The 19,551-nt window shown below is 59.0% G+C and overlaps 2 protein-coding genes and 1 long non-coding RNA gene across 3 annotated transcripts; 1 reads left to right on the top strand and 2 right to left on the bottom strand.

Moving 5' to 3' along the window:
• Nucleotides 1-883: 883 nt before the first annotated feature.
• Nucleotides 884-3,799, bottom strand: INAFM1 (InaF motif containing 1). The gene has a single exon (XM_058529697.1). The coding sequence runs from the start codon at nucleotides 2,917-2,919 to the stop codon at nucleotides 2,503-2,505; it is 417 nt and encodes a 138-aa protein (XP_058385680.1). The 5' UTR covers nucleotides 2,920-3,799; the 3' UTR covers nucleotides 884-2,502.
• Nucleotides 3,800-3,969: 170 nt separating this feature from the next.
• Nucleotides 3,970-8,286, top strand: LOC131397070 (uncharacterized). Its single transcript, XR_009216719.1, has 2 exons — nucleotides 3,970-4,286; nucleotides 7,888-8,286. It is a non-coding gene; the product is annotated as an uncharacterized LOC131397070 (long non-coding RNA).
• CCDC9 (coiled-coil domain containing 9) lies at nucleotides 5,813-16,453 on the bottom strand. The gene is made up of 13 exons (XM_058529696.1): nucleotides 16,374-16,453; nucleotides 15,227-15,281; nucleotides 14,461-14,534; nucleotides 14,204-14,308; nucleotides 12,460-12,561; nucleotides 12,035-12,283; nucleotides 10,495-10,578; nucleotides 10,238-10,411; nucleotides 9,784-9,965; nucleotides 7,267-7,313; nucleotides 7,035-7,167; nucleotides 6,529-6,619; nucleotides 5,813-6,443 (listed from the first exon to the last, which is right to left on the bottom strand). The coding sequence occupies exons 3-13, from the start codon at nucleotides 14,461-14,463 to the stop codon at nucleotides 6,033-6,035; spliced, it is 1,581 nt and encodes a 526-aa protein (XP_058385679.1). The 5' UTR covers nucleotides 14,464-14,534; nucleotides 15,227-15,281; nucleotides 16,374-16,453; the 3' UTR covers nucleotides 5,813-6,032.
• Nucleotides 16,454-19,551: the final 3,098 nt, after the last annotated feature.

Below are 19,551 nucleotides of genomic sequence, written 5' to 3'. Positions count from 1 at the left end.
GGGCTCCCAGCTTCCAGCCTCGCCCCCTACAGTTCATTCCCCACGCAGCAGAGTCCCGTTCACACCTAGGTCGGCTCACGTCCCTCCTCAGCTCAGAAGCCTCCCATGGCTCCAAGTAAAAGCCAAAATGCTCACTGTGGCCCATGAGGCTCTGCACAACCTGCCCCCATTCTCTCTCACCTCACCTCCTCTTGCTCTCCCCCTCACTCACTCTGCTCCAGCCACATGTGCCTCTTTGCTGTTCCTTGGATGAGCCAAGCACCTCCTGCCTCAGGGCCTTTGCACTTGCTGTTCCTGCTTCGTGGAGTACTCTTCCCCCAGATCTGCACACTCTCCCCTCACTTCTGTTTCTACCGGATAACCAGCAACTTCATCACTCCATACCACTTTTACCCTGATTATTTTTCTCCGTTGTGCTTATCACCACCTGACATAACATATATTTGAGTTATTCATCCTATTTCTTATCTGTCTTCCCAGTATTATGTCAGCTCCATTGAGAGCAGAAATTTTTGCCTCTTTTATTCACTGCTGTGTCCCCAGGGCTTAAAAAAAGGCTTGACACATAGCAAATGACCAAAAAATATTTGTTAATGAAAGATTAAAAGATAGCAACCAAGAGAGAGACTGAGAGAAAAAGGAAGAGAGACAAAGAAGGGAAAGGAGATAGGGGAGTAGGGGAGGCTGACCTAGGGGAGAAGTGGGGAAGGTGGGGTGACAGGAGAGCAAGTGGGGGTGTCAGGGCAAGATGGGGGGAGAGAAGTGGGGAGGGGAGATGAAAGAGAGCGAGCTGGGGCAGAGAACAACAGAGCTGAGAGTGACTCAGAGCAGACTGAGGAACAGAGACAACAGGGAGAGACACAGAAACACTCAAAGACTGAGAGACAGAGAGACAAGCACAGACAGAAAGAGAAGAGGGGGAGAGAAGGGGGTGGAGGGAGACACAGAGACCAGAAGAGAAATCGAGAGGTCAGGACAACCGGGGCTGGGAGAGGAGAGATGGGCGCCAGTGGGGACAGAGATGGGATCCCTCCCTCCCATCTCACGACGCACTGGTGTCCAGGGCTCCAGGCTGACCCGATATCTATCCCTTGGGATCCAAGCTGTGGTTTTTCAAGCCCTGAAGGACAGAGGGAGGTGAAGAGAAAGAATATGTGATGCTGTTCTAAGGGCTTTAGGTCACTAGCTTATTGAATCCTCAGAGAGATTCCGAGATGAATACTATTATCTTCATTTTATAGGACCACAGAGGTTGAGTAACCTGCCCGAAGTCACAGAGCTAGTGAGAGGGAGAGCTGGGCTTTGAATCTGAGCATCCTGGCCCCAAAGTCAGCGCCCCTAACCACCACCTGTGCTATCCGTGAAGGGGCGCTGGCTTCCTGAGGCCCCCTCCGGTCTGGGGTCACCCTCTGCGAAGTGGTGCTGGAGGGGTAGAAAGAAAGAGGGGAGATGAGCAGAGTGACTGACATTCCCAGCCCAGTCCATACCCACACATGTCCCAGTCTGAGGGAGAGGGCTCAGCTTCTCTCTCCTGGGAAAGTCTCCCGTTCAAGGGAGGAGGCCGAACAGGAAAACCGCTTCCTGCGTGTAGGGTCCGGTGGCCCGTGCAGAGCCAGGCCTCAGTCTCCCGGGCGGGAAAACGAACTCAACTGTCTCTAACTCTTTCAGCAGGACCTGAGTTCCTCCGCCTTGGTTTACCAGCAGCACTGCAGACCAGAGAGGTTAGACTAATCTTCAAAGGCAGCACAGAGCCTTGATAACTTCCGCTGTGATGTCCAGCGAGGCAGACAAGCCCCACCACCACCTCTGCCCACCTGACATCGCAGGGTGACAGCCTCTGTCACCAAAACGGTAATTATACAAATCACCATTCCCAGAAGCCCACTTCTTGCCCCAAATCATCCCATCTCTCCTCTTGTCTCCTACGCGGTAACAGGAGGATGAACCCTGCTTCGCTCCAGAGGCTCTGCCCCAAGCATGCACAAAACCTTGAAGTTTTTCATGCTGTCTGACCTTCAACTGCCCTGTTGCACATAAGTCTCTTCTCCCAAAACCACAGGATGGCGATGGAAGAAGAAAAGGGCCCCCCTAGGGAACCGAAGAACTCACACGGCCCACCCAGCGCAAGAAAGACAAAAATCCGACGCCCGGACTTCCCCTCACACGCTTGAGATGGTGGGGCCCCTGTGCAGACAACACGACAGACACAGCACGAGGCAGCTGGGGCTGGAGTTTATTGCAGGTGGACAGATGGATGCAGAGACTCCGGGAGGAGGAGGGCGGGCTGTAGCTCTGCGCTCACAATCCTAGGAGAGACGGTCAGGAGGCCGAGTGGGACGAGGTCTGCCAGACGGCTGAGGACCCGGCCTGCCGGCGGAGGAGCTGCGAAGGGCGAGGCCCCGCCGGCTCCCCGTCGCCCCCATTCTTCAGGCTGACGGCTCCGGAGACGCCAGGCGGTGTCACGCAGAGGGCCGGCGGTGCAGCTCGGGGTGGAAGGCAGGGCTACCCGGGCCCTCGCCCCCCCGCGGCCTCCGGCGTCTCTCCGGGCGTCGGGCGGCGGCCGGGGTCGCTGCGGCGGCGGCGGCTGCGCGGCAGCGCGAGCTGGGGTCGCGGGCCGCCGGGGGCGCCCAGGAGGCAGGAGGCCGACGCGGCGGCGGGCGCCGGGGCGGGCGGCGCGCCCGGGCGGGCGGCGCACGGAGGGACGGGCGCGCTGGGCGGCGGGCCGGCGGGGGCGGCGGGGGGCCGCGTGGGCACCCAGATGAGGCCGTAGTAGACGGCGAGCAGCACGGCGGCCAGCGAGACGCAGAGGAAGTAGGCGCAGACCGGGGCCAGGCGCAGCCAACGGCCCCGAGGGCCCTCGCTCAGCCCGGCGCCACCCGGGCTCTCGCCGCCGCCGCCCACGCAGCTCGTGCCCCGCATCCCCGCAGCCCGCTCGGCCCCGCGCAGCCGCCCGCAAGGCCCGCCCCCGCGCTGGGCACGCCCTCCAGAGGCCCCGCCCCCTCGGAGCACCGCCTCCGCGCTCTAGATCCGCCTCGTCAAGCCCCACCCCCGCCGGCATAACCACGCCCATGTGCATGGCCACGCCCCCAGGGGCGGGTCTCCTCCGCGCTCTAGGCCCGCCTCCGCTTCAGCCTCCGGCCAACCATAATCAAGCTACAGCTTAACAACAGCGTCTGGACACGCCCCCATCTGGCTCCGGACCCGCCCCAGGGTTGCAATATTTGGCTTTTTCTCAAACGCAGGTCTCGCCCAAGCCGAGTCCCGCCAGGCTTCGGTGTTATACCCACGCCCCTGAAATGCGAGCCCGCCCAGCGCTGAGCTCCGCGCTCCTCTTTTTCCGGTCTCCTCCCTGCGCCCTAACCCCGTCCCTTTCAGGACTCAGATTTCTTCCAGGCATCTGGCCCCGCCCCCTTGCTAGGCTCAGGCCTCGCAAGTCCCGCCCCATTTCTAACTTGCCTTTCTTCGAATCAGACTCTACGCCAGCATGCGATCCCCTGCTATCCTCTGCCCCCGGCCTCACTTCTCTCTAGTCAAAGCTCCACCCCTTTTCTCCTCCTCACCCCACAGGTTCCAGCACCGCATTCTAGCCACGCCCTCCGCCCGCGGCTGCACCCCACATCGGCGTTAGGGACTCTCATCTAAACCGGCTCTGGTGGCCTCTCCCCCATCCTAACACCGCCCCAGTTCTAACCCCGCCCACCAGGCTTCTGGCTCCGCCCCGGCGGCATGACCACGCCCCTCACGGGACCTGCCTCCTCCTCACTTGCGTCCTGAGGTCCAAACTCACGCCCCGAAGTTCCAGCGCCGCCGCACACCCCACTCACGCCCCTTCCCCAGCTCCTCCCCCATCACCCGCAATTTCTCCCTCTCCCTAGAGCCATGGGGGTCCAGAGTGGGCTCCGGGGAGGAGAGCACAGCCTGGAGAGCCAGACGAGCCCCCTCCCCATCAAGGCGGGGAAGCTTCAGTCCCCTCCCGGCAGCGTCTTCAGGAATTCGGAGAGGCCTGCGGGAGGGGGGAGGGAAGACGTCTCGGGCGGGTGGAGGAAGGAAGACCCCTTCCCCCCGCCTCTTCCGCCGCGGGAAAGCCCGCCAACACAGCAGCCCGGCCTGCCCCCGCAGAAGCACAGACGACGGGTAGCGGAAGCACTGCGTTTAACACACGCGGGCCGATGGCCAAGTAACGCAAGTCCTTCGGAAGTCACCGGCTACCTGCCCCAGCTGTAGGCTCCTGGAGGCGGGAAACCCGGCCCAGGGACTGGCCCCGAGCCCCCCCGTGGCCTGCAGAGGTGGGTAACTCGGGGGCGTCTCAGCCATCCCGGTGCCACGGCGCCCCCCATTAGCGAGACTGGACTATTGCCCTGGCCCCACCCGGGTCGCTGTCCCCGGCTCCGCCCCCCTTACGTTTAACCCTCTCCTGGCTGGAGCGTGGCGGAAGCAGAGGACAGAGGAGTGAGGCGGCGGGAGGTTAGTGCAGAGCGCGGAGGCCGCGGGCGGCGGGCGCGGTCAGCGGGCGGCCCCCGGTGGCGGAGCGGCCGCCACCACCTTGCAGAAACGCACCCTCTGGAAGTCGGTGATCTCCGCCGTCTCCTGGCCCTCGGGGCCCGCCTCTGGGGAGAGAAGGGGCGGTCAGCCGCGGGGAACAGCCCCGCTCCCACCCGGACCCGGGACACCCCTGTCTGGCCCCGCCCCTCATCCCTATCCAGCCTGGCTGCAGCCGACCCCGCGCTGAGTGGTTTGGGGGCCTCAGACTGCTTTCATCCCCGCCGTGGACCCACGGAGCAGCATGCACCCCAACACCCCTGTTTACAGTCGAGGACGTAATCTGGGATAGCGAGGTCACGGTCACTTAGCCAGCACGTGGCGCAAAGACAAAGGGCCTGGGCACCCCGGCCTCACCCACCACCGCACACTGTCCTCCCCGACCCCAGCCCCACCCCCACCTCACGGGTCCTAAAGCAAACCTCCATCATGCCCTCCCTTGCCCACCGCAGTTCTAACCACACCTTCCCTGGCTCTGCCCCCAAATCCTAACCCCACAGTCCTGGGGCGAGGTCCCTCGTTCACAGCCTGGCTCCCACCAGTGGAGGCGGAGTGTCGGGGTTAGTCCGTCGGGCCCAACATGCTAATCAGGGCCGCATTTCTATTCTTATTTACCCATTCCGTTACACCCCAAAACTCTAATCCCGCCCCTAGCTAAGTCCATTACTCTGCCCCCCGACTCTGAACTTTCATTTAAATTTCTCATCCAGCCCTTAGCCCCTCCCCTGAGCCTAGCCCCACCCCCTTACTTTTAGATTCCCTTCCACGACCCCTGAAGCCCGCCTCTAAATCCAGTCCTGGCTCCGCCTCCTCACCCCCAGCCGGGGCACATACTCAATTCCTAATCACTTGCCCGGCCAAGTCCTCACCCTAGCCCCACGCCCTTGACCTTGGCTCCATTCCCGCGCTCCCCCAGCGTTCTAACCTCACCCCAGCTCCACTCTACCCCGCATGCCCACGGTGGAGGCCCAGCTCCACTCCATCCCACTCCCCCCATGCCGTCCGCCCCTCAGCCCCAGAGGAAGAGGAAGAGGAAGGAAGCAGGCCACCTCCAGCAGCCTGTCCACTCCCCCACCTGGAGCTGCCTCAGACCCCTCCTCTTCTGCTTTCTGGCTTCCTGGGAGGCTGGGCCCACTCTCCAGGGAGGCAGCGGCTGGCTGGTCACCTCCTGGGGAAGGGGAGGCCCAGTCAAGCCCCTCCCCCTGAAACAGCCCCCCACCCCAAGACAGCAAGCCCTGGGGGAGGTGGTCAAGGACACACTTGGGGGATGTCATTTGAGGATGCGAACTCTTTATTGGGGAGGGGGCTCTGAGTGGCCGAGAGCAGGAGCAGGATCTGGGGGTGGGCGTTCCTGAGACGGGCATGGACAGTACACAGAAGGCAGGACTGTCCTCCCTAGCCACCAGGGCGGTGGGGCACACGGGGTCCCGGGGCCCAGCCCCCAAGGGTCCCCTGCCCGTGCACCCCTCGAGCACACCCACAAGCAGCCAGCTTCATGCATTTCCAAAAGGCCAGGCCTCACCGGGAGAGAGGGCATCAGCCGGGTGGGCGGTCCGGGGAGAATTCAGCTCCATCTCTTCACCCCAGTCAGACACAGGCTGGTGGCCTCCAGGGGGTGAGAAGGGGCTAGAAGGCGTGGCAGGGGCCGGGGGAAGCGGCAGGGGCTCCTCCGGTATGGAGGGCTCTGTGTTGGCCTGCTCACTGGTGGCGCTCCTGGTGGGCTCAGCCTCTTGGGGTTGGTGGTCTCGGGCTGGTTCTTGCTCATCAGCCTCTTCTTCCTCCTCAATCTCCTCCTCGTCATCACTCACGTCTTCCCACTCCTCGTCCTCCCCCTCGTCCTCCCCCTCGTCCTCCTCCCCCTCGTCCTCAGGAGGCCGGTGGGCAGGGGCTGGGGTCTCTGGCGGCTGTGGGGAACACAAGGCAGGTCGGGGAGAGGGTGTGCACCGAGCACCCCGACGCCCCATGCTGGGAGATGACGGCCCACCTTACCTGCATGGGCGTCTCCTCGGGGGGCGTGGGCTGTGGGGCCTCGGGGGCTGGGGACGCTGCCTCTTTCGTCTCCCAGCGGTCGTCGTGGTCACTGGAGGGGACAGAGGAAAGAGGTGAGGCCCGGGTGGACAGGAGGAAGGGGCCTCCCACCTCCAGCTCTCCCCCGAGGAGAGCTGCAAAATTCAACTGCGGGAGACAAGGGCTACGGGGTTTCCAGATGAGGATCCCGCATGCTGGGGCGCTAGGAGGACATAGTGGCTGTGTCCCCAGGTGTCAGGGACAGAGAGATGGATGTGCCAGGTGGGAGGCGAGGAGGGGACAGATGAGGGTAAAGCAGAGAGCCAGGCCCCACCCCCCAAAACCAAGAGCCTAACCCACAGAGAGAAGTGCCTGAGGGACAGACGGGGCAGACAGACGGACCCACGCATGCACCAGCAGGGAATGACCAGGGCTAGAGCCGCGCGCCCCGCCGGGAGCGCACATGCCCGGGGAAGGGGCGCCCCCACCTGTAGGCGCGGGGGGCTGCCTTGGCCGGGGCTCGGCTGCTCCTCTTCCTCCTGCGGCTCACCTCTGCTTTGTGCCGGGAGAGGAACTCCCGGAAAGTGGGGGGCTTGGGGGGCCGGGCCCAGGCCTGGTCATCTGCAACAGTACCCGGGAGGAGTTGGGGGGGCACGGCCACACCACCCCCCCACCCCTGGCCCAGCCAGCCGCCTCGCCCACCCAAGGACGCCCACTCACCGTAGCGGTGGGAGGGGTCCAGGGCAGCGGCTGGGCCATCCTTGAACCTGGGGAAAGAGAAAGGGGTGAGGAGGCAGCTGGGAGCAACAGGGTGGGAAGGGATCAGGGGAGAGACGTGGGCCAGGTGAGAAATAAGACCACAGGGGCCGCCCCGTGGCTCAGCGGTTAAGTGCGCGCGCTCCGCTGCTGGTGGCCCGGGTTCGGATCCCGGGCGCACACCAACGCACCGCTTCTCCGGCCATGCTGAGGCCACGTCCCACATACAGCAACTAGAAGGATGTGCAGCTATGACATACAACTATCTACTGGGGCTTTGGGGGAAAAATAAATAAATAAATAAAAATTAAAAAAGAAAGAAGATCACAGAAGGAGAGATGGGCAACCAAAGGGGGGGTCCCTGTTTAGAAGGGGGCGGGATTAAGTGATGGCCAAGAGGCAAATGGGACATGGTAGCAACCAATACAGAAAGATAAGATTCAGGACTGGACCCTCCACAACAAACATCTGGGAAGTACACGATCCCCAGGGATGAAAATAGCAATAAGACGTGTCCACATATAGAGGTATGTGGGGAAGCCATTCCGGTTTAAATCTGATTCGGCCTAAAACTTGTTTTTCCAGAACAGCCTGACTTATGAGCCACGGAGCATGCATTCTACATGTGCTTCAAACATTTTCCCAGAGCAAAGGATGTACTCTTTAAAGACAGGGATGAATGTCTCCCGATCTCTGACACCAATATCAGCACTTCTTTGAAGACAAGTTTTTCTTCCTACAGAACCAAAGTCAAGTTGACCTGCTGTGTATGTGCTAAACCAAGGAAAAACATCTCCCTGTGACTTTGGGGGGAAAAAATTGTATTCCTGTCAGGCTTGACGCACGTTCTTTGATCCAAAACGGTATATAATCATGCTGTAAACTACACTTCTCCAGAGTGCTTTCTTCCCTGTGCAAGAGAGCGCTTCTGGGCTAGTCCTCAAATTAGCCTCAATAAATATCACTGTATCTTTTTTATCTATAGATTGGTTATTGATGATTGGTGTCAACACCAGCTTCCTGTCTGGTCTCATTTCCTGTCTCTCTTTCTCACCTTCCCAGCTAAGCGGTATTCTCCTAATACACCAAGCTCCTGCCTCAGGGCCTTTGCACCTGCTGTTCCTGGAACATTCTTCCCCAGATGTTTCAGTGGCCTGCTCCCTCACCTCCTTCAGGCCTCAGCTCAGAGACCTTCCTAAACCTCATCTAAAATAATCATATATTATTACTGTGTTATTTAAGTCTAAAACAACAGCCTCATCCCTCTCCATACTCTGCTTCATTATTCTTCACAACCCGACATTACATGTATTCATTGTCCCTCTTTCCCACTAGACTCGAAGTTCCATAAAGGCAGAAGCATTTTGTTCACTGCTGATTGTTCCCCATCACCTAGAACCTTCCATGACACATAGGAGGGACTCAATAAATATTTGCTGACAAAATCAGCACACACATGCATTAATGAGACTTACTGCAGGCCACTTTGGGGACACAAGAGAAAAACAATTACTTTCTCATTCTCAACCCTGAGAACATCTCCCCAAAAGCCCAGCTGTCTACACCTTAGAAAGACCAGCTACAATATCTGTGCAAGATATTTCTCACGCTTGCCCAAACTCAGCTCACAATCCGAAAATAAACACTCGACCACCAGACACACAGACAAGATCCTCTTTCTTTAGCCGGCAACAATGACAAAAGGTATAGGTGTGAAAAATTCCAACACAGCAAAGGAGGGAAGATGGTGAAAAAACCCACAGTTGCCCATCTTAAGACTGTGGTTTGTCAGCATCTCTGATATGGAAATTGGCCCTCCTGTCAATGACGCAATGATGCCTTCGCTTTTATGTTTGACTCACTGGCTGTTTCCTGAGACCCGAAAGGGGACAGAGTCAGACTTGAGAGAAACAATGCCACCAGGATAAGGTATTTGGGTTGGCGGGGGACAGGCTAGAGGGACCAAGAGAGGATGCAGAGGTCTGATCGCTGTTAGCAATTCTTCATGCCCTCCCTGCACCACAATTTACATCCGCGCCCTTTGCCATGCAGCCACTACACCGTACCATCCGCTAGAGCAGACAGAGCTTCAGTTCCCAGCCAGTGAGGCTGGGTCTGTCGGCTAACAGAACGGGAAAGTGTGTGCTCTCTCCCTCTGGCACATCTCCCGAGGCCACGACCAGTGCTTCCCCAGGGGGCTGCTCCCCTCGGCCTGCACCCCGGAATGAGCCCACGTGGCACAGAACTGAGTTCAACCCGCATCGAGCAGCCACGCCCAGCCGGACCCACAGCCTCAAGTCCAGCCTGGATGAGCCGAACCCAGCTGACCCGGGAACACATGAGAAAGAAACGCTTTTACGCACCACCGAGATCCGGAGGTGGTTACGCAGCATTACCATAGAGACTGCTGACGGCTACACAGGGCGAGAACCAGAGAGCCGAAGCAGCCAGAAGCCAGGGCCAAGGCTGGAGGAGACTCACATCCCGTCCGTCTTCTCGGCATCCCACTCCCGCCTCCACTGGCCGGTGGGCTTGCGGTGTCGCTGCAGCCGCTCCTGGTCGATCTTCTCCCTCTCCTGCTTCCAGCGCAGGTACTCCGAGCGCTCTCGGCCCGTCATGGAGAGCGTCATGTCCCCAGCGCTGCCCAGGCCGGCCCGGCGGCCCTGTCCCCCCAGCGGACAGGCAGTCAGGCCCAGTTCCACAGCCCACCCCTCCCCAGCCCGTCCCCCATGCCCTCTCAGCTCAGAGGGAGAGCGACCTGCTCAAGGTCACACAACGAGGGGTGACACGGCAGAGATGAGACTGGGTCTGCTCAAAGGGCACCTCCTCAGAGAAGCCATCCCGGATTTGTCTCTCATAAGCAGCACCCACTGAACGGATGCTGCTGATGGGAGAGGCTGGCTGCAGGACGGGACGGGGCCCAGGGCGCACCCACCTGCCGCTCCTGCTCGAGGCCGCAGCGCACCCGCTCGAAGTCGGGGCCCCCCCAGTTGCGCCCGTGCCGGCGGCTGCCTTCCCGCCGGTCCCGCTCCGGCTCCTCCAGGGGCCCGCTGCGCCGCCGGGGGTCGTCCAGGAAGTTGCGCACGGGGTTGGGCTCCAGCACACCTTCCTGCGGGACAAGGAGGGGGCGTTGGCGGGCTCCCCAGGTCCCGGGCGGCTCTGCCCCGCGGTGGGGACACCAGAGGCACTGACCCGCTGGTTGCGTTCATACTCTGCGATCTTCTCCATCTCTTCGTTCATCTTCTCAATGTTCTGCCTGCGTCGCTCCTCCCACTCCTGGGGGGACAGAGACACGGGCATCAGGAAGAACCACTCAACCGAGGGTCTGTCACCATCTGTGCAGAAGAGGCAGCACGGCCAACCTGAGACTCTCTCCTGAGACAGGCCTGCTCTCAAGGCTGCCCTTGGCCGGCATCTGGGGATCTGGCTCTCTGTGTGTTCCCAGGCAACAGTTAAAGGATACGGGGGGCTCACCACACCTCAATGTTCATGCAACCAATACGGTGTATGCTGATCGCCCGCCTTCCCTCTGGGGTCTAGAATTGGGTATGTACTAGGCAGAGGGGACCTAAATGACCAGCCCCCAGTAAAAACCCTGAGCACTGGGTGTCTAATGAGTCCCTCGTAGACAACCCTTCACATGTTAGCAAGATTCACTGCCAGAGGAACTCAGTGCAACCTGTGCAACTCCACTGGGCGAAGAAGTTCCTCCAGACTTCAGGCCAGGCAAAAAGTCCCTTTGCTAAATTTGCGTTGCATTCTTTCACTGTAACAAATCTTACCCATGATTCTTTCTAGTAAAACATGAACTGGGGAGAGGAGCTGGGGGCCCCAGCACACCATGGTTGCCAGAGTAATAATGACGGTAATAACTTGGCAGATGGCTAGGTGACCCCCGCCACAATCCATTCTCCCTTCTTCCATGGTAACAGAATTTCAGACGAGCTCACAGCCAAGTCGCTGGAGACGACGTTTCCATTCCCAGGGCTCAGCACACAAGACAGAAATAAATTTCCACTTGACTTAGAACATGGTATTTTGGGGTCTTTTTTGTCACAGCACCTTAATGAATGCAAATAATATAACAAACATCTGAAAGTAATGCTGAGTGCCAACTCTGAGAACTTCAACGCCTGATGTCACAGAATGCTCATAATACCCTTTAAATCTGATTATTAGTCCAGTTTAAGAGTGAGAACCCCGAAGCTCCCAGAGGGACAGTGAGCTGCCCAAGGGCAGGGAACTAATAGAACTAGGTTGACCCCAAGGCCATGGTGGGCTCTAACCACTATGCTGGACGGCCTCCCACCCTGCTGGCCTGCATGGCGGGCCAGTGGGAGCGGTTACACCAGGAACAGCACTGCTCCCCAGAAACATATCCAGGAAGTGAGACTGACAGAGAGCAAGCGAGCATACGCACTGGACAGAACCCGTCAGAGATAGAGAGACAGCGCCAGAAAGAGAGGAGAAAGAGACAGACGAGGAAGGGAGGGGACAAGCACGCAGCAGACAGAGAGCGAGCAAAGGGGAGACAGGGAGACAGAGACCTGGAGAGAACACAGCACTGGTCAGGAGGAGAGAGAGGAAGAGCCGGCTGGAGGGGCCGGAAAGGAGACAGAGACACAGAAAGATGGGCGAACAGGAAACGGTCCATTTGAGAGTAGGAACGGAGAAACAGGACAACGGAGAGCCGCAGCCAGAGGATGCTAGCCCCCCACCCCCTGGCTCCTACCTTGGATTTTCGGTCGGCAACTGAGGCGTCTCCAGCTCCGGAGAGATGAGGGGAGCCCCTGCCCCGGCCCCTCCGGCCGCGGCCCCCAGCTCCTCCTCGAGGCTGCTCCCCCGCACCGTCCTCCCAGCTGCGGGATGCCCGGCCCATGCCTGCCCGGCCTCCCTGCTGGTGGGGGGTCCGGCCTCCCTTGCTGGGCCCTGCGGGCCGAGGGGTCCCAGGAGACCTCCGGGAGGGACCCAGGTTCTTCTCCTGGAAGGGGGGAGGGAGGAGATGTAGTCACTGGGGCAGGGAGACTGGGACGCCCCAGCCCAGCGGGCAGCTGCCGGGATGGAGGCCACCTATAGATCTGGGGCGGCTGGCAGGGCTCTTAGGCCTCAGGTCTCAACTCTCCCGCCACCCGGTCCCCCAGCCCGTGTGGAGCTCACCACCTCAACCGCCACATTCTCCTTCTCCACCGAGCGGCCCTTCCGGGGCGCTGTCACCGCTACGCCCTCGAGTTCAGCCTTCTTACGGTCCTCCTCAATCTCCTAGGAGCAAACAACAGAGGCAGGCGAGTGTCAGGGGTCCCTTGTGCCGGCTGGAGTCCCACAGCCCCCTGAATTCTCCCAAGTCTGCCCCCAGCCCAGGCCTCCCCGATGAGCTCTTGACAAGAAAGCTGGCCACCTCAGCATCTTCCCCCAAAATGCTGTCCCCTGGCTCAGCACCGTCCTGTGGTACCCATCTCTGAGTGAGGGCCAAAGGCTTCCCCACAGCCTGTGGGGCCCTACAGGGTCTGGCGTCATTACCACCCTGATCTCATCTCCCACCCTCTCCTCCTCGCTCACTCTGGCCTCCTCACTGTTCCTAGAACACACCAGGCTCAGACCTGCCTCAGGGCCTTTGCACCTGCTGTTCCCTCTGCCGGGAACACTCTTCCCCAGGGATCCTTCAGTCCCTCACCTCCCTCAGGGGTGTCCTTGAACATATCCCCTTCTCAGGGAGACCCTCCCTGACGAGCTTATAGAAACCAGCTCCCTTGCCATTCTCTTGTCTCTCCCCCTGCTTCCTAAACGGTGTTACGTGTATTTTGCTTATCGTCTGTCAACCCCTGCAACAGAATCTGCCCAAGGATGTGGACGGCTGTCTGCTCTGTTCACTGAGGTAGACCCTGAGCCCAGAACGCTGCCTGGCACACAACACAAACTCGATATGCTTTTTTTTTTTAATGAATGAATGCATGAAGAACGAATAAATGAAACCCACTCCTCATCCCCTCTCAGGGACCGCCCCGCCACCTACTCTGTGACCTGTGACAGGGACCTGGGCCTTGTCCTGGACCTCCCTCCTCCTCCCCACCCCCCCACCCCTGCACATCAGTCACTGAGCCCCTCCCAACAGCCCTGTCCCAGGCCTGGCACCCCCTCTCCCCCCAAGGTCCCTGCCCTAGCTTCCTCCTCCGTCTCTGGTCTCCAGGATCGCCTCTTGCCATCCACCACCACACAGCAGCCAGAGGAGTCCTCCTAAAACGCTATTCTGACTTGGGCCCACTCCTGCTCCAAGCCCTCCATGGCTCCCCAGTGGCCTCAAGAAAAAGTCCAAACTCTTAGCCCGGCCCCTGCTGCCCTCTCCAGGTCAGCATCCCCCAACGACCCTCCTGTTTTAAGCTCCAAGTCTTCACACAAACTGTTCCCTCTGCTTGAAACACGTTCCGCTCTCTTTTTCCACTACCTAATGTCTACTCACCCTTCAGGTCTCAGAATGGATCCCCTCCTCCAGGAAGCCCTCCCTAACATCCCCCAAGCTGGGTGAAGAGCCCCCTCTGGGCTCCCACAGAGCCCTGAACTCCCCCACCCCAGCCTTGCCTTCTCTAGGTCATCACTGACTGAAGACAGATCTGTGCCCCCACTGGACTGTGAACCCCAGGAGGGCAGGCCCAGGGCCAGCTCGGTCACAGCTGCTTCCCCAGCACCACTCAGCACAGGGCCTGCTACAGCGAAAACCCTGATGAAGATTTGTGAATGAATGAATGAATGAACGATGGAATGAAGGAAGGCAGGCAACGCTAAAGCCTTCAGCTTTTATCCTGCGAGTGATGGGGAGCCATGAAAAGGTTTGAAGGAAGGGAGAGGTGAGGGAAACTCACTGCGGGGAGGAGAGGGGATGGGGTCTCCCAGGGCGGGGCTAGGGCACCTGGTAGCGCCGGATGAGGGCCTCATTCTTCCGCCGAAGAGCCTCGATCCTCTTGTCCAGCTCGGCATCCTTCTCCTCCTTTGACTTCAGATCCAGCGTGGCTGACTGAGAGGGGCAGGCAGTGGAAAGAGGGTAGGAAAACCCTACAGCCGCCCCAGTGCCATTCACTCCAGAGTCTGAGTCTGGCCCCGGGGTCGCCTCCTCCCAAGCCCCCTGCCCCACAGCGCAGATCCCAGAGACTCCACCTTCCATCTCACCATTCTGCTGGCTGGGTGGGGCCAGGGACCCCGCAAACCTCCCCTGCAGAATCTGGACACAGCACTGGGGTCTCCTGAGGGCAGAGGAAAGAGAAGGACTAAGGCCAATGCCTCCCTAATCTGCTTCCTCATCTCCCACACTGGAGGCCACACACACACAGTTGCACTCCAAGAGAATCCTAACCCGCCCCCGCCTCCGCCTCTTTCTGAAGTGCTAGTCCCGCCCCTTACCTGGAAAAATTTAGACTCCGCCCCCTCGGGAACGTTTTGGACCCACCCACTTCCCCAAGTAAACACTAGAGTCACACCCACCTTGGGAAAGTTCTGGCCCTGCCCCCCCCCGCCCCCCCCCCCCCCCCCCCCGCTTAGGGAAAAGTCCAACAGTGCTCCCTTCTAGTCCCGCCTCCACACTGTGCTGAGAGTTTTCACCCGGGGCCTCTCTCTCAAGAGAGCTTTAGATACAGCCGCTCCCTCAACCTGTCCCAGAAAATTCTAGGCCCACCTCCCTGTGCCCATTCTGGTGCCACTCACATCCCCGTGCACAGTCTAGACCCGACTCTTTCCCAGGAAAGTTTCAGAAACGTCCTACAACCCCACACTCGAAAAAAGTTCCAACCCCAGTCCTGTTGGCTGCCCCACGCCCAGAGAACATGCTAAGTCCAGGCCTCCCTCGGGGGTTTCCGAGCCCCCGCCCCAGCATCCCGAGAAAAGCGTCGCTGCCGCCCCGCACCCCTGCAAAGATTCCGAAAACAGGCCCGGTACGCACCGGTCGATTCTCCAGTGAATACTCTACCCGCCCGGCGTGGACAAAACTTCCCGGCCTGCCCGCAGAAAAAGGAAAAAGCTCCGTCCTCCACCAGGTCGGGAACGCCACGGCCCCGCCCCCGGCCGAGACAAACTTTCCGGCCCCGCCTTTCCCGCCAGATTTCCCCCGGCCCCGCCCACACGCTAGCGTCATTAATCTGGCACCGATTCCGCCTTTCCCAGCCAACCCCCTGGCCCCGCGCCCTGGGTGCCAGGCAACAGTCGGAGCCCGCCCCCTCCTTCTCGCGTTATTACACTGGCCCCGCCCCCGGCTCCACAGCCCACGCTCTGGCCCCGCCCCCTATTTGCCCAGCAACCTCTGGCCACGCCCCCTGGCTCCAGCCCCAAGGCGTCCATACCTCGCCCCGCCCCCGGCGCCCCCAGCCAAGGGTCTGGCTCGGCGGCCGGCTTCCCCGCCAAAGCTCTGGCCGTACCCTTGGCTTCGGCAAAATTTTCTGACCCCATCCCGAGCATTCCCCGCCAACACCCTGGCCCGTCCCCTGGCTCCCCCACAAATTCTTGGCCTCGCCCTCACCTTCGCGTCACCCTCCGGCCCCGCCCCTGATTTCCCAACCAGAAATCTGGACCCACTTCCAGCTCAGGCAAAACTTTCTGGCCCCGCCCCAGCATTTTCCGCCGGCGTCCCGGCCCCGCCCCCTGGCTCTCACGGCAACATCTTGACCCCGCCCCCCAGCCCGGGGACAACTTCTAGGTCCCGCCCCCTAGCTCGCCCAGCAACACTTTGGCCCCGCCCTCCAGCCCGGGCACAACTTTTCGGCCCCGCCCCCGCGTTTTCCGCCAGCGTCCAGGCACCGCCCCCTAGCTCTCCCGGCAACACTTTGGCCCCGCCCCCCAGCGCGGGCACAACTTTTCGGCCCCGCCCCCAGCGGCCCACCCAAGCTCCTGCCCGCCCGGCCCCTGCCCCCCGCCGACGTCCCGCCCCGCCAGCGCCCCTCCACCTTCCCATGTGGGCGTCCAGTCGCCGCCCCCCGCAGAGCACTCCGGCCCCGCCTCCGCGGGCTGCTCGCCGCCCCGCCCGCACCCGCTCCCCCCACGTGGGCGCCAGGCCCCGCCCCTCGGGGCGCGCTCCCGGCCCCCTCCCCGGTCACCTGTCCCGGAGACCCCGCGGCGTCCGCGACTGGGGCGCCGTCGGTCTCCGCGTCCGCAGCTCCCGGGCCGCGCGCGTCACTTCCCGGCCGCACCACGTGAAGAGGGGAAATAAAGAGGGTCACTTCCGTTCCTGCCGCCCCGTTTCCGGGAGCCTTAAAGGCGCCGCGCCCCCGCGGTTGGAAGCGGGAGTGGGCCGAGCTGGGCCGCGAGCGTGTTCCAGAAGCTTCTTCAGCTTCCTTCTGCCTGGATTCTCTCCTTCCAGGAAAAGGAGACGCCGTCCTCTCTCTGGCCTGTACCTGCTTCCTCTCTTGTCTTGGTTGCAGTAAATAGCTGCACCATGACTCTTGGAAGCCTCACCTGTCAGGCTCTGTGCTGCAGGGGGTGTCTGTCACGGTGATGAACGAGGCAGACCCCATCCCTGCCCTCATGAGGGAAGGCACAAGTAAAGGTGAAATAACAGAAAACAGAAATGTGCGAGACGCCTTGCAAGAGAGGTAGGAGGGTGAGAGGGGTTGGCTGCCCAGGCAGAGGACACACAGCCTGTGCAAAGGCCCTGTGGTGAGTGAGCTTGATGCATTCTGGGAACTGGAAGAAGCTCTGGAGAAGGTTCAGCTGGATTTGGCTACAGAGTCCAGGGGTTACATGCATCCACCAAAACTTAGACATACTAAACCTATTATTACAGCTGATGATAAGTGCTATGGAATACTTACAGGAGGCGATGACAGTTATAAGTGGGCAGACCAGATTCCCTTCGCCTTTCAGAAGCCCTCTCTACAGGTACAACTTAATTCTCTTATATGTAATTCCCCGAATACCTGCCAAGTTCACCGCATATGTGCTTCAGCTCTGTATTCTAATGTCACTTCCTTTTAGGGGCCTTCCTTGTAACCACTCATTTGAAAATTGCAAAACCTCCCATCCGTTTTCCTCTTCCAACTTTATTTCTCCATTTTCTTGTTCACTCTCTAAACTGGCATGTATTTTACCTGCTTATCGTGTCCACTGTCTGTCTCCTCCACTCTGTTGTCTGTTTTCTGCCTGGCTGTGTCCCAATGCCTCCAACACTGCCTTGTACCTAGCAGGGTCTCGAAAGATATTTGTTTAATGAATGAGTGAGTCTTTATTACTACTATTTTCTTTCCCTTTTATAAAACAAAAAGTGTATATACTGCACTGAAATTCTGTATCTTGAACTTAGCGATAGATGGTTGACAACCTTTTAAACTGCTGTGTAATATTCCATCCTAGAGATGGGCCATAATTTGCCGCCCCCACCCCGGTCTCATGGCTGCTTGAGTTGTTTCTGATTGGGGGAGTTGCCGGCAGTGATGCATTGAGCTTCGGTAGGCACACATCTTTGTGAGTCCATGATCTGTAACCTTGCTGAAAAAGGACTCACAACGTCGTGATTAAGACTGTGGACTCTGAAGCCAGAAGCCCTAGGCTTGAATCCTGGCTCTGTCACTTACCAGCTGTGTGACCTTGGGCAGTAGATGAAACTTCTCTGGACTTCAGCTCTTCGTCTGTAAAATACATCACGTAACGCCTCCCTATTAGGTGTGTTGTGCAGAATTCGATGGATTCATGAATTAATACGCATAAGGTGCTTGACACAAGGCCTGATATATTGTGAGTTCTCACTAAATGGAGACCATTATGATGGCTTCTAAAGACACAAATTGCTGGATCCAAGGTTAATTCATATTTTTACTTTCCAGCAAAAATGAACAGAGGCGGGCTCAGGCTGTGGTGGGCCTGAAGTGTGTACAAAGGGGGAAACCCTCTTTGGAGCGGCAGCTCAGCAAAGAGTTTGTGCCAGCTTCCACTCTGCCAAGCGGGATGGGAGCGCGTGCTTCCCCACGGCCTCGCCCGCACTGCGTTTTATCACTTTTTAATTTTTGCCAGTCTGACGGCCAAAGGATGGTGTCTCAATGGAGTTCGAGTTGCGTCTCCCTGATTAAAAAGTGAAACTGAGTGCTTCTCTGTGTGTCTATTGGGGACGAGAAGATAACATGAAGAGTGAGCCCGACCCTGAGAATCCCTCCTTGGGGCACTCAGTGTTTCCACTAGAACTTTCTGAACAACTAAGGGAGCTGGTGGCACCAGCCTTACGTCACCCAGCTCCGCAGCAGCCAATGTGGAATTTGTTTTTTGTTTTGTTTTGAGTTTTTTGGGTTTTTTTAATTAATTTATTTATTTTTTGTGTGAGGAAGATCAGCCCTGAGCTAACATCTGTGCTAATCCTCCTCTTTTTGCTGAGGAAGACCGGCTCTGAGCTAACATCTATTGCCAATCCTCCTCCTTTTTTTTCCCCCCAAAGCCCCACTAGAGAGTTGTATGTCATAGTTGCACATTCTTCTAGTTGCCCAATGTGGAATTTGAACCCGGGGCCGCCTGACCCCAGAGAGACGGCGGGGAGAGCAGGTGAGATCGTGGACTCTGAGGCCAGCCTGACTGTGTTCAAATCCCAGCTCTGCCTCCTGAGCCGTGGGACCCTGGGGAAGTTACTTAACTTCTCTGAGCCTTAGTGTCTTCATCCACAAAATGATGATAATAATAGTGCCCACTCCCTTGGGCTGTTGGTGGAGGGGAGGAGAGGCTGAATAATGGCTCCCGAAGATATCCATGCCCTGATCCCTGGAACCTGTGAATGACAATTTATGTGGCAAAAGGGACTTTGCAGATGTGATCAAGAATCTTGAGATGGGGAGGTGATCCTGGACTCTCCAGGGGGGCCAAAGCAATCAGAGGGCCTTATAAGAGGGAAGAACAGGGAGATTTGACACGGAAGAAGGCTGTGTGACCCCGCAGCCAGATGCTATGCTGTTGGCCCTGAGGATGGAGGAGGGGCCCACAAGCCGAGGAATGCAGAGACCACAGCTGGAAACGGTTAGTAAACCCATTCTCCCCTCAAGCCTCCCGAGGGAGCGCGGCCCTGGCCGACACCTTGATACGGGCCCAGTGACATTGATTTTGCACCTCTAACCCCCAGAAGTGTACGAGAAGAAATGTGTGTTGTTTGAACAGGCCTGGCACACAGTAGGTGCATTAATTGTTACTATTACTATTATCGTTACCTGGAAACACCCCCGGCCAGATAACACCAGCTCATTGCCTGCCTGCGGCAACACGCCACAAAGGGTTGCTAACTTCTTGGTTAAAAGGATGCTCTCT

This window comes from Diceros bicornis, chromosome 34, assembly GCF_020826845.1.
Source record: "Diceros bicornis minor isolate mBicDic1 chromosome 34, mDicBic1.mat.cur, whole genome shotgun sequence".
Lineage (NCBI taxonomy): Eukaryota > Metazoa > Chordata > Mammalia > Perissodactyla > Rhinocerotidae > Diceros > Diceros bicornis.
The sequence above is the reverse complement of the archived record's forward strand: the minus strand, read 5'-3'. Positions and strand labels throughout refer to the sequence as shown.

What these genes read in the sequence shown, in the direction of transcription:
- INAFM1 (XM_058529697.1), bottom strand. Translation starts at nt 2,919, where the DNA reads ATGCGGGGCACGAGCTGCGTGGGCGGCGGCGGCGAGAGCCCGGGTGGC.
- CCDC9 (XM_058529696.1), bottom strand. An exon ending in CCCTCATCCGGCGCTACCAG is followed by an intron (nt 12,562 to 14,203) that starts GTGCCCTAGCCC and finishes GTTTGCTCCTAG; the next exon opens with GAGATTGAGGAGGACCGTAA. An exon ending in CCGAGGAGACGCCCATGCAG is followed by an intron (nt 6,444 to 6,528) that starts GTAAGGTGGGCC and finishes TGTTCCCCACAG; the next exon opens with CCGCCAGAGACCCCAGCCCC.